The following is a 13476-nucleotide window of genomic DNA, read 5'->3' as shown; positions in this document are numbered from 1 at the left end:
GTAAGTGAAGTCCTTTGGTCAATATTTATTCTAGGACAACATGTTCTATATTGTGTATAGTGGTCATGTGCCCCTTTACATGCATACTACTGTATGCATGTAAAACATATTAACTGTGGACTTGTTGGATAATCAAATTGTGTCAAAGTGAATAAAGTGCCCATATGTATAGATAAATACATAAAAAAGATAAATGCTTTCTTTCTGCTTCCCTTTGCAGCCTGACTGTCACCTTCATCTTCACTTGCGATGGGCTGACAACCCGTACGTGTCTGGAACAGTGCACACTAAAGACTCCGCCCCGGGCCTTATAATGGGTGCAGGTCAGTCTCCATGACAACTACAAGATATTGGTATTGTCACAATAGACAATAGAGGTCCGCAGGCGAAACACTCAAAAAAGCTGTTTAGGGGAACACTAGATCTTCTCAACTTTGCGATTATAAGAAATAGCAAGTTTTAAAATCATTAAAATGTACTTAGAAATATAATTTGGAGTAACTGCAAATAAACGTGTTTTATTTTTATTTCAGTTAGAATGGAGAGCAATTTTTGAAATTTGAACAATAAGAACACTGGGGAAATTAAGTTCTAAGGTTCAGTCTAAAAGGGGATAATCGGTTTTCATGAGCTTACATATGCAGCTCACATTGATTTATTTCAGTTCCTCCTTCAAGGACAACTTGTTTACTCTTATTTGTTAAATACCATCAACCTGGATGGTCAGATGAACTTACGAATTGCTTTATGAGGAGAAAGAAAATCTTGATTTTGAGAGTAGAAAGTGAAAAGCAATGTGAAATATTTACTTTATATTGCCTCGGGATTCGTGGGGAATAGGGAAAGACAATACATTAATGTTCTTGAATACAAGGCTAGAGCTATTGCTTCACTGCCTGTTCACAAGGTCATAAAATCTGGCTTGTCCTTCAGGGGTGTACGTACAAACACACACCTACACAGAGATGATATCACATTCTTGACTTCTACTTAAAAAGATATGAGTAATTGAAGGCCTCAGCCTCGGTTTGATAGCTGTTACCAACACATTGTAGCCTGTTTCCCCCTAAAAAATAAACGCATCTGTCTGCGCAAGCACACGCCAGATATTTAAAGTTAGAGTTTCTTTATCACAATCCATCTTTCTCTAGCTATTAGTACTCATTCCCTCTGTAAAGAATGACTCATGTTTCTCAGCTCAGTAAGTATTTGATCCACGATTCCCTCCAGTTCACTGAGGTTTATTGTTTTATATATAACTCTCTCACTCCTGATCCATCCTCTCTCGGCAAATGAAGCTAAGTGAGGAAATTGGCCTCCAGTTAAGCAAGAAAAAGGCGATATACACTCTTTCTCTCCTACAGCTTTTATTTAGTTATGTTTCTGTGCATATCATCTCTTCAGGTAACCTTGGCTCTCAGCTGGTTGAATATAAAGAAGAGATGTACATCACTTCAGATTGTGGCAAGACCTGGAGGCAGGTGAGAAGCAATGAATCATTAAAACAATGGCTTCTTAGTCTCCGAAAACGCTTCATTGTAGCTTCTTCTGTGACTTTAAGACACACACACTTTCTGCTCGCTATTCATCTTTCACATCTGTCATGATTCTCTTGTTCTTCGATAGTGTTTCTGTTTCAATTGTATTTTAACACACACTTTTCTTGACTGTTTGATTTATCCTTTGAATTCAAGTTTCTGTGCTTCGTTCTCATTCGGTTCCCGATTTCGTTTGACACCCTCTTATTTGCAGCCGTATTCCGTTCTGTGGCTGTCTGGGTTCTGGCTTTGACTGGATTGTTCCTGCCTCTCATTTGCTCAGTTGTGTTTTTAATAAATGATGAATTTCTTTGATAATAATAATTAGGATAAAAAAATGACAATAGCCAGAAACCAGTTTCTGTTCCCTTTTTTTATAGGTGTTTGAGGAGGAACATCACATTCTCTATCTGGATCATGGTGGTGTCATAGTGGCCATTAAGGACACCTCGATACCTTTAAAAATACTCAAGTAAGACTTTTATCTAAATTCGAATAACTAGGTTTGCTCAGGAATGAAGAGAAGGAGATTGGGGCTATGTGTCGTGTACTAAACACTGTAAAGAGAGGCAAGCTTGTATGAAAAACAGGATTTTAGACCTTCCCTCCCCAGCTTTTACAGACCTGATTGTGCTGGTAATCCTTTGAGTGGTTGCTTTAAGAACACCATTTGGCGTTGGAGAGCTCTTCAGACCACCCGAGTTCAAGCAGCCTAAATCTCTTCCTCTGTACACATGCAGCCCTTTACCCGAATAACATCATTAACATGCTAGATGTCGTGTGCACCTTGCTCGGCTAATGTGTGTAAAGAGGAACTTATAAAGATCAAAGAAAAAATCTTTAGCATCTCCGACATAAGCCGTGAAGACTTTCATTGGCATTAGAGTCTTGGCAGTACAAACACTGCCATCTGTCGGGGTAAGACTTAGATCATGTGGCTTTTAGACTTTTTTAGATTTGTGACCTACAAAGGCTATAGTTCACTGAGAGAATCTGTGACGTGTTGGAATATTTAGTTAAATCCTGTTTTTGCCATTTTCACCTGTACTGCGCACCCTATAAAAATAATCCGGTTTCCAATGGTTTACATGTTTAATAATTTAATAAAATAATTTCAAAGTTGAAGAGCCATTTGCAGCAGAATCGTTATTTTTTATTTAATGTAATTGTTATTGGGTTGACGGTCAACCTAAATTTGTCTAAATCATGCAAACAAAAGCACACATAACCCAGTGATATTTTTAGTGTTTTCTTGTAGGAATGTAAAAGCAAGAGGAGCTAGTTACTGAAACATTTTGAATCGAGTCACTTTGAAATTCAGTTTAGTTTTGACTTTCTTACATTACTATCCCCATGGCTACCCACCATTTACTTTCACTGCAACACAGCCACCTATTTTTCTTGGGGAGCACATTGATAGAGGCACACGTGAGCTGTCATTTTACTTTTTTTATTTACAGTATGTAATCATTACGTTTCACATTTGATTAACTGTAATATAAACGGATTTACTCAAATGAATGCATAGTAGGTATATATTGTAAAATGCAACTCCACTTTATGTTTGTTGCCAGTCTTCTTAACACAAATCTTATCATAGATTCAGCATAGATGAGGGACGAACATGGAGCGTTCACAACTTCACCAGCACTTCTGTATTTGTGGATGGACTTCTGAGTGAACCTGGAGATGAGACACTGGTTATGACGTAAGTCCACTAGCAGAAAATACACTAACCGACATGTTTTTCCAAACCTAAATGGCTTACTTTCTTCCATTGAACATACAATTCGATGTTAGGTGGATTGTAATTGACTGATATCCTCTGGCCCTATTCATTTTCAAGGTTTTCCAAAACGAGTAACATTAACATTGTGGGGTACAATTTTTTAAGCTAGGTTTCAATTTTGTGATCTCAGGAAAATGTATAAACATGGACAATATTTTTCAAAAAGATAAGTGTACTATATATGTTTCCATATAGGCTAGTCTATATTCAATAATCTTCATTGTTTAACCCTTAATCCATGACATCTCATTTCAGTAGTGTTAAATGTGGGTTTGTTCTTATTTTAGACAAGAATGCTGTCGTAGATAAACTGAGCATTTGATAAATGGTCCAGACATAGGGCTCCACCTAGTGGCAGCGTTTGTGGGTTGAGAGCATTGCCCTGTGGACCACAAACAGCAGGTGGTGTCTTTTGTATTATAAAGGCAAAGTGATATTCAAGGAGCTAAACAAAAGAGGCCCACACCGGTTGGTAGTAAGACATTTCTGAAGAGTTTTTGTGTCTACAAAAAAGCTCCAAAACTTTCATTCCCATTATTGACTATATAATAGATAGTGTGAAACATGATGTCAACGATATACTTCAATACTTAGCTTTTGGTGAAAGACGTGAAAGGCTTTTGTTTGCCTTTAAAAAACAATCAGATGTTTATGAATGGAACAATGTATTTACAGTCAAATCTTTGTTTGTTGCTGTGCACAGGGTATTCGGCCACATAAGTTACCGTTCAGATTGGGAGCTGGTGAAGGTGGATTTCCGCCAGTCTTTTCCCAGTCAGTGCACAGAAGCTGATTATGACTCATGGAAACTCACTGACTTGGAGGTTTTTTCAGCCTATTTTTTCTGTCCGTCTGCATTTCAGGCTTTATACATTTAGCAATAAAACCTTCAGCTATAAGTTTCAGCCGCTGGCTGAAAATACATTTTAATATAGTTTGCGAATCAATTTATTACTATTCAAATGGAGATGCATGACATGTTATTCTTCCCGCAGGGAGAGAAGTGCATTATGGGCCAGGAACGAATGTACCGGAGGAGGAAAGAATCATCATTTTGCATTAAAGGAAAGAGCTATACATCAGCTCTAACGGCTAAACCTTGCCAGTGTACAGAGAAAGACTTTGCCTGGTACAAAAACAGAGAGATAACCTTTGTGCATTAGAAGCAAATTTAGCTTATACCTCAGATATCTACACAGTTGCTTCACATGTAACTGAATAAGATCTTATGTTTTTTTTAGTGATTACGGCTTTGAACGCTCTCCCACCCTCAAGTTAGAGGGTGACCGCTGTTATCCTGACTTTTGGCATGATCCTGACGCTCCACCTGAAAACTGTCATTTAGGACACAGCTATAAGTCCAGCACAGGGTAATACACACACACTTGGCCACATGTGCATCTCATAAACACTCAGATTAACCCACATCCCAAGATATAGTGATACTGCTGGTTTAAGTAGAACATGACAGTGGGGTTGTGGGTTTCATCAGATCCTTATTCAGCAAGATGCTTCCAAGTTATATGCATATGCGTCAAGGTTACCATGTTTTTTGTTGTCTGTTAATGAAGTTACCGGAAGGTCATTGCTAATGTGTGTGAGGGCGGCGTGAATAAAGAAGAGAGCTCAAAGCAGCATTCCTGCCCTCTGCTGCCCCCTAGAGGCCTGCAGCTGGGTATTAAAGGACAGATGTTGGCTGTGGCACCTGGCGATGACATCACCTTTATAGTCCATCAAGAACAGGTGATATACATAATGAAATGTTGATTATTTAAATCACTATTCGTAATATACAGAAACAACTATGTGTGCCCCTGCCAACATGAAAGAATATTTATATTTATACAAAAGTTTTATATTTGATTGCATAAGTGATGCAGCATTATTATGTTTTATTTGTTCAATTGTATGACCCTGTGCAGGGTGACACCACCAACACCAGATATCAGTTCGATTTAATGGATGGTGTCAAGACTATTTATGAAAACCTGACTGTCACCGATGAACCCATTCAGCACAGTTATGAGAAACCTGGTGTTTACAGTGTCAATGTAAAGGCTGAAAATTCTGCGGGACATGACCAAGCCACTTTGTACATCCAGGTCTCAGGTATGTGAAATATTCATTAATGAGGCAGAGTAACTGTGTGCAAAGGCTGTTCCACAAACTTTAGGAATATAATAAATGTATTACTAGCTGAAATATCTTTCCAATACTAGTGTACAGCATCTATTTACATGTCAGGCTTTTAGAGGGTAACATCGGCAGCAACTGTAGCCTAAAATGTTTTTATAAAGCAGAATATAAAATGTTCCTGTTGTGGAGAAGGTTTTTTTTAAATGTCTAAACTACTAGTCTAGAACATGATACTGTATGAAAAACTATATAGAGAGGTCAAGAAGTGCATTCCCTCATTTTCTCTGCAGCTCCTCTACAGGATGTTCATCTTGAGGTTGTACCAATAGCTGGCAGAAATCAGGAAGTAAATCTCACAGCTACAGTGCTGCCCACTGAGGCTAACCTCACAGTGTTTTACTGGTGGATTGGAGATAACCTTCAGGTACTGTGTGCTCATTTATAATCAAGGATAATTCCAGATATTCTTCAAATCCACTTCTTCTATTGAACGCTTTGCTTTTCTTGTTTGTATGGTATTTTTTTACAATTTACTACATGTAGTTGCAATGCAAGTTTTAAAGTGATAGTTCACCCAAAAAGAAACATTCTGTGGTCATTTACTCACCCTCTTGTCTTTCCAAACCTGTATGACTTTCTTTCTTCCGCAGAACACAAAAGAAGATATTTTGTTAGATATAGAATGTTGTTAACCGGCACTCATTCACTTGCATTGGTTTTGTGTCCATACAATAGAAGTGAAAAGGGGCCAGTGCTCTTCGCTCACCAACTTTCTTTAAAATATCTTCTCTTGTGTTCTGCGGAAGAAGTCTTAAAGGTTTAAAATGACTCGAGGTTGAGTAAATGATGACAGAACTTAAACCTTTGTGTGAACTATCAGTTTAAGCTTGTTGAAATTTGAATTACTTGTATAAATAATTTGGATTTAATATAGAAGCTCTGAAATATAAAACTATCACTATATGAACAAAAAAAGCAATTCAATTGAAAATCATTTCAAACACTTATGCTTGAAGCGTCAGCTGTATTAATATATAATGTATCTTTCTCCTGACAGCCAAAGCTGACTTTGGAGAACAGTCTGATCACCAGATTTTCCCAGGAGGGTGAAGTTCCCGTGACGGTTCAGGCATCTAACGGTCGCTCCATGGTGCAGGACAGCAAGACTATACATGTTTATGGTGAGATATACACCACAAGACACAGAAGGTTGTGCTGTTTCAAAAGATATAGCACCAGAAGGGTCTGGAAAAACACAAGTTATAATAAAACCCAATTTCCTTTATCCAATCTTTATTAAACACACACATACTTACGAAAATGAATGGCACATTTTGCTTGATTGCTTGATTTTTGTATGCCTGACCACTAACCATGTTTTTGCTTGTGATGTCGGTGAACTGAAATATTCATGTGATTCCAGCGCCAGATTTAATATTTATGAGTGTGATGAGGTCATGTCTTGAAAAGCAAAAATAGCACTTTTCCTCTGAGACAAAGTTCAGCTGGAGTTCTGTGAGAACATGTGTCATGCCTAATTATATGTTCTTAAGCTAAAAGTAAACCTGTTGATTGTATTTTTTAAGTTAATTTGAGTTTGATAACTTAAGGTAGATACAAAATTATATGTTCTACTGTATATAGTAAGCAGTGCTTTATTGTGGGCTAAATCTTTTGAATTGCTTCATTGACTTCAGAACTATTTTTAACTATTAAATCAATGTTTGGACTTCACGATACTTGATATAGTGCCATGATTTTGATAAAGAAATAAAAAAGGTCTTCGACATTGTTTGTTCCCATGATTCTTAAAAAAGAAATGTGTCCTTTACTTGATGATGCATTTCTTTACCTTTAGTTTCATTCTTTACCTTCAGCTGCGATATTTCATATACTATAAGTATAATACCTTTAATAATGTTATTCTACTCTTTAGATCACTTCCAGGTCATTCCTCTGACATTCAGTCATAATTTGGACCACTTTAATCCAAACATCCCTGAATGGAGACACGATGTGGGGCAGATCGTTACAAAAATCCTGGCCAAGGTTCCCTTTTTAGTCATAAACACACTCATGTGTTTTATTTGCAAAAAATGTATATGAAAAATAGATACTAACATACTGATCTTGCACTGCTTGTGTCACAGCTCACAGGGGTTCCTCAGGATTCTCTGGTTACCATGGTGAAGCCTGGTCTTCCCACCACTGCAGAGCTGTATGTTCTTCATCAGGACAGCACACCAGTGAAAATAAGTGTGGACAAGGTACAGAATTAACACCAAATAGTCTTCACAGAACTCATGAAAGTGTTAGGTGTTCAGCCTGCATTAAACCGATTTAAATAAGGATGGTTTATAATAAACCTGAAATTACTGTTTAGAAAAGACTGGAGAAATTTATGTAAAATTGCATAAATGGCGATTCATTTCTTGTTTACTTTTACGTGTTTACCAAAGCATCTGGGTTATTTACAGACCTAATTATGTACAGTTACTTAGCTGGTATCAACATTAGTGTTATTGCTTTGCTTTACAAATTTCTAAATAGAATTTGCTTCTGTCATGCAATGAGACAAATTGAGTAATTCAGTTGTTTTCTAGCTCATAATCTAATCATAATCTATTTCACATCTTTATGTGCTTTTTCCTTGTCAAAGCGTGTCCCCACCATAAAGCAGGTTCTGAGTGAGAACTATGTGAGCTTCATCATCAGAGGAGGACTCAGAGTGCTGGTGACTTTAGCAGATTCAAATGCAGGTGAGTCAAATGCACAATAGCTACCGAATATGTCAGTGAATCGCTGACGAAATTACAATATTGCATAAAGCCCTTTACGGATAACCATTAAATATACTCATTGTATTTGAAAGGATCTGTAAATAGTGACTTGTCTGCCAGCCGAACAGAGACTGGTGCGTTATGTTCACTTTCCTCTTTAGAAGTGTGCTCAGTATCTTGCTCTGTGCTCTGATCTTTTCTCTTAATACTCTTAACTGCTCACAGTTTGAGAAAAATACATTATCAGTATTTTTGTAAAATTTGCTATTTGGCTTTCATGGTGACATTTTTTGTGATTTAATAACACGCATGGGTTTTATTATGTTAATTTCATGTTTTTCTTTTTTGTTGGTTGTTTTAATTTTCTAATTAATTCATTATTTAAGTTTGTTTGTTTGTTTGTTTGACTGTTATGTGTGACAGCCACACAAATAGATTCATCCTCACAAGGTATGTACATTGTGTGTGTTTTCAGTTACTCATTTATTTATTTGAGTTATTATATTTATTTTAAGCAAATGTTTGGGTATTTAAGTATTTTGTTGTTGGGTGGAATGAATTGTGATAAAGGGATTATTGAACTGTGTTGATCTCTCTCGCTCTCGCTCTCTCTCTCTCTCTCTCTCTCTCTCTCTCCCTCTCTCCCTCTCCCTCTCCCTCTCCCTCTCCCTCTCCCTCTCCCTCTCTCTCTCTCTCTCTCTCTCTCTCTCTACATCTCTATCTACATCTCTATCTACATCTATCTCTATCTCCACTCAGGTTCTCGTATGGGTGCTGCAGGTGCTGGTGTTTGGGCTCTGGCTGTAATTCTTGTGATAAGTCTGATCTCTGCTGCAGCATTCATACTTTTCAAGTTTAATGGGTGAGTATCTTCATACATACATACATTGAAATTTAATAAAGAATATAATTTTTAAATGTTGTAAAACATTGTAAAATAGTTTTAAAAAGTAACCCACATATTTAGATTTTCCTGTCATTGCCAAGTGGACTGTTAAAAACCCTTTAAGCAAAATGATGCAATGATGCAAAGTGATATGGATACATTTGATATCATTATACTGTTAGACCTATCGTTTTATAGGTATAATTTGCACTTCCATTTTGCCTTGCTGCCCATCAATTGCCCCCTCGGCCCATGAATAGCATGAGTACACAACACATGTATCCAAGAACCTTTAAGAAGGTTCAATAATGCTATTTGACATTCACTGTCATGTCAAACCCCATCACAAAAAGAATGCATGTTCAGTCCCCACGTGTCTAACTGACGGCCAGCCTATGCTGGTGCCACAATAACCATAACAGAACATAAACTACAAAACTGTGACAGGAAAAACTACAAAAACCATGGTTCCTTGCTGAGGCCAAAGGAGAGCAGCCTAATGCATCCCTGGCTGCGTTTCAGAAAACTGCCAGGGCAAAACTTCTACGCCAAGATGCATTACGGGAAGGAGCAGGAAATGACCACCACTGTCAATCACAGTGAGGACACACAGAATATCATCCAGGACGAGGAGTTCATCGATGATGACATGGACTCGCAGACACTAGGTAACGCTGGAGGTAGAATCAAATTCAGTTACCTTGGACTAACCAGTCATTACTAACCAAAAACAAAAAGCTGTCATTTAAAACTAAAATTACTTATGCTAACGTTTGTTTAGCATTACAATGAGAGATTGTTTTTAATAGGGTAAAAGGGCTTTTTGTCACACAACGCAAATATATAAGAATATACAGCGAACAGAATATATATATAAATTACAATGAATTACCTGCATTTTGCTAACTGTTACAACGTTAAAGGGACAGTTCACCCAAAAATAAAAATGATGTCTTCATTTATTCACCCTCGAGTTGTTCAAAACATGTATACATTTTTGGAAGATATTTGAAAGAATGCTTTGTAACCAAAACGTTCTTGGCCACCATTTACTACCAAAGTAAGAAAATCTACAACGGTAATCAAAAGTGCTCCAGAACTGTTTGCTTTCCTACATTCTTTAAAATATCTTCTTTTCTGTTCAACAGAACAAAGACAATATTTTCCAATTTGGTAGTCAAGAACTGTTTGGTTCACGAGCATTCTGCCAAATATCTTTCATCAGAAAATATAATACAAAATGTGTCCAGATTTGGAATAACTCGAAGATGAATTTTTTGGGTGAACTGTCCCTTTGGTCGGCGAAGAACCTGTTGGTTTTACAGAAGCATGTTCTCCTTCTCTTGTTGCCAGGCAACCACTCAGGGGTTGTGTTGAACATAAATTCAAGGGAGCTGCACAGTTACCTGAGAAGCTGATGACCAATGGGAGGGTGCCAGTGATCAGCACAATAAACTTTGCCTTCCTGCTCTCTCCAGCTCTGTCCTTTCCGACACACTTACAGGAGAGAGTGCAGAGAAACACCTGCACCAAACCCTCTCTCGTCCTCTCATGACCTTCTCCAGCCTCTGTTCCCTCACTCCTGACGGTGGATTTTTGAGCCCCGGGTGCACTGATGATCACGCACACTTGCATACGTATCCTGTATGACTGTTAATTGATGTTTTTGTCATCTGTACACCCTGCAGTCTGTCTCTTCTCAATACGGTCATTTCTCACCACGGGGCCCGGGAAGCGGCCCCTACCTGTCACTGCACTTCTTAATGCCCAGGGACAAACACGTTGACCAAACACACACTTTTCTTTACTTGTCTTTTCTGTTTCATCCATTCTTTCTAGACTGTCTTTGTAAATGCGGTACAGATGCCGTGCCATGCACATAGTGACCAGTTTATGATTATACGTTTCATTCAAGGGAAGCAATGTTAGTTAGATTTAGCCAAAGGGAAAACACTTAAAATATTCTACACGTCACTTTCTTTTTCAACGTTTGGTATTTTATATTAAACAGATTCATTTTCAAATGCAATAACACAACAAAACATGCTCTCTAACTTTGAATAAGTAATAGTATATATTTTACCCTTTTCTGTGGATATGCTATGCAGTAAAGTCATATATTTTGTGTCTGTGTCCCATCTGGCTCTGTTTTAATAACGTAGAGAATCTTAACATTAAAGGGATAGTTCAATCTCAGTTTAAAAAATGAATAGATGTTCCAAACCTGTCTACATTACTTTGTTCGGTTAAAAACACAAAGGAAGATATTTGGAAGAATTTTAGTAACCAAAGAGATCTCATCCCCAATTGACTCCCATAGTATTTTTTCCCTACTACGGCAGTAAATAGGGGATGAGATCTGTTTGGTTACTGACATTCTTCCAAATATCTTCCTTTGTGTTCAGCAAAACAAAGACACTCGAGGGTGAGTAAATGATGACAGAATTTTCATTTTTGGGTGAACTATCCCTTAAATAACATTGAGTCCAGTAATGCAAACAAACATAATTTGTCATACACTCTCAAAAAGGATGTGTTAGTTATTAGCACATTGTTTTTGGTCTGCTATTTAACACATTATGTGTTGTTCTATGATGTGTTGATTTTGTGTTAAATAAATTAAGGGCACAACACAATTTGAGTTAAAAGTAAAACCTAGTGTGCCCATTTTGTGTGTAATAGGATCCAGTATAAGGTCAAGGATTAATAATGTGGCCCTAAAAAATATCCCACCCCAACAACAAGCTGTGCCAGTAATGATTATTTTTTCCGAGCCATATTCACGTCATGTTTCTCCAGTTACTGCTGTGCCAAATACTTCTCTTGTGTCTTTCAGATCATAATCCATCTTCACATGCTTTTTCATTGAAAAATGAAACAATGCATCATAACAAATCCAAGCGCATTGTTTATTGTGTTACGGTGCTTTTGTGAAAGCTAACTAAATTCATATTCTCCTTTATTTATTCGACTCATAAACATTAAATCTTGACAGGGAGTCCCCACAGAAAGATCCACAGTGTAGAATGTGCTATCTGTCTGAGGAGTTTGGCAGGTGTAGCGTGTATAAGCCTATATTAGGCACAGATGGACACAGCAAAGTTCCCTTTCGTTTGGCTTGTACTGTATATAGACCAATGTTTACATATATTCGTCACTTGTATATAATCCCTCCTAAATGATACTTTCAATACACCAAAATGTGCACTGTTTTTTCCCAAATGCCTCGCACTGGGTTTTCTTGAAGTTCAGCAGTTCACATAGACATTACAATGATCACTTCTGCATTGTTTGTGTCATGTAATAACTCAACAGTAATTTCTTATATTTGTCTTCACTCAATGTTTTTACTGTAGTTATTCGTAAAATGTCACTATATCAACATTTTCACTAAATCGTGTCCTTGTGTGCATATTGATATCGTTATTTGGACATTTCATGGGATCGGCATTTGAGTCAAAGGTAGCTACTGAATGAACTGACTACACGATTCTTGCTGTCTCTATTGTGTTTGGAAGTGAATGGATGAGGGTCTCTCACTTGCACTAATCACATTGTTGTTGTACAGCTTGTACTGTGTTGTTCAGGTGGGTTCCGGGACCACTTTCTTTTCACAGAGACCACCGTCTGTTAGTACTGCACAGATGTGGCTGAGAAAGACACTGTGTGTCTTGTTCGACTGTATTTGTTTCAGAGGGAATTGGTTTGGGAGATCAAATGCAGTCTTTATATTGATGGTTCGCAGGGTCACTGTTTCTTTAATGAAGCTTGAGATAAACAGACGACAGTGTATTCTTTCATTTAGATTCAAATAAGATCCTTGCTTAATGAGTGTCAGCCTAAACCAAATTGAAAGATGGCCTCCCTGCACTGACTGGGAAGTTAACACTAAGGTTTATCAATAATAATACAAATCTGTTTATTTCAAATGTATATCTTTTTTTATTGTGTATGCACATGTTCATAGTTAATTTGCGGATGTTTCATGTATATTTTCATCCGCCTTTATCTGAAATAAAGGAAAAGCGTGGGTGTTGTTCCGCAACACTTTAGCTTTAGAGACTGCACACCGGACACTTCTTTAATACACATTGGGATTCATGTTTCTGACCTTTACAGACTCAACGGTTGTGGAAAATTATGTTTTTGTTCCGTTTGATTTGTTCTTGTTTGTTTACTATGTTAATGTTTTTGACTTCACTACAAAAGGTGAAAAGCACTTAATCAGTGTGTTTGAATTCAAACACACCATAACTGTAAAGGTTTGTTTGGTTAGTTTGAGCTGTTTCAATAAACTTTTAACATTGTTCATGAAGCAGACACCTGTGGACACTTGTGGTTTCTGTT

The 13476-nt window shown here is 37.4% G+C and overlaps 1 protein-coding gene across 1 annotated transcript in view; it reads left to right on the top strand.

Annotated features, from left to right (window-relative positions):
* The window catches only part of sorcs2 (sortilin-related VPS10 domain containing receptor 2), a 150020-nt gene extending 136571 nt beyond the window's left edge, over nucleotides 1–13449 (top strand). Inside the window, exons 11-29 of the mRNA XM_079447231.1 lie at nucleotides 221–323; nucleotides 1405–1481; nucleotides 1919–2010; nucleotides 3139–3246; nucleotides 4031–4151; nucleotides 4323–4456; nucleotides 4569–4697; nucleotides 4899–5070; nucleotides 5250–5436; nucleotides 5754–5887; nucleotides 6521–6644; nucleotides 7400–7512; nucleotides 7614–7730; nucleotides 8123–8222; nucleotides 8336–8377; nucleotides 8667–8693; nucleotides 9003–9105; nucleotides 9577–9809; nucleotides 10483–13449. Of these exons, the coding sequence (XP_079303357.1) occupies nucleotides 221–323; nucleotides 1405–1481; nucleotides 1919–2010; nucleotides 3139–3246; nucleotides 4031–4151; nucleotides 4323–4456; nucleotides 4569–4697; nucleotides 4899–5070; nucleotides 5250–5436; nucleotides 5754–5887; nucleotides 6521–6644; nucleotides 7400–7512; nucleotides 7614–7730; nucleotides 8123–8222; nucleotides 8336–8377; nucleotides 8667–8693; nucleotides 9003–9105; nucleotides 9577–9809; nucleotides 10483–10547 (2181 nt within the window). The 3' untranslated portion in view covers nucleotides 10548–13449. The remainder of the gene's footprint in view (nucleotides 1–220; nucleotides 324–1404; nucleotides 1482–1918; nucleotides 2011–3138; nucleotides 3247–4030; nucleotides 4152–4322; nucleotides 4457–4568; nucleotides 4698–4898; nucleotides 5071–5249; nucleotides 5437–5753; nucleotides 5888–6520; nucleotides 6645–7399; nucleotides 7513–7613; nucleotides 7731–8122; nucleotides 8223–8335; nucleotides 8378–8666; nucleotides 8694–9002; nucleotides 9106–9576; nucleotides 9810–10482) is intronic.
* Nucleotides 13450–13476: the final 27 nt, after the last annotated feature.

Source organism: Barbatula barbatula (assembly GCF_947034865.1).
Source record: "Barbatula barbatula genome assembly, chromosome: 1".
NCBI classification, from domain to species: domain Eukaryota; kingdom Metazoa; phylum Chordata; class Actinopteri; order Cypriniformes; family Nemacheilidae; genus Barbatula; species Barbatula barbatula.
This window is presented reverse-complemented; position numbering and strand designations above follow the sequence as displayed.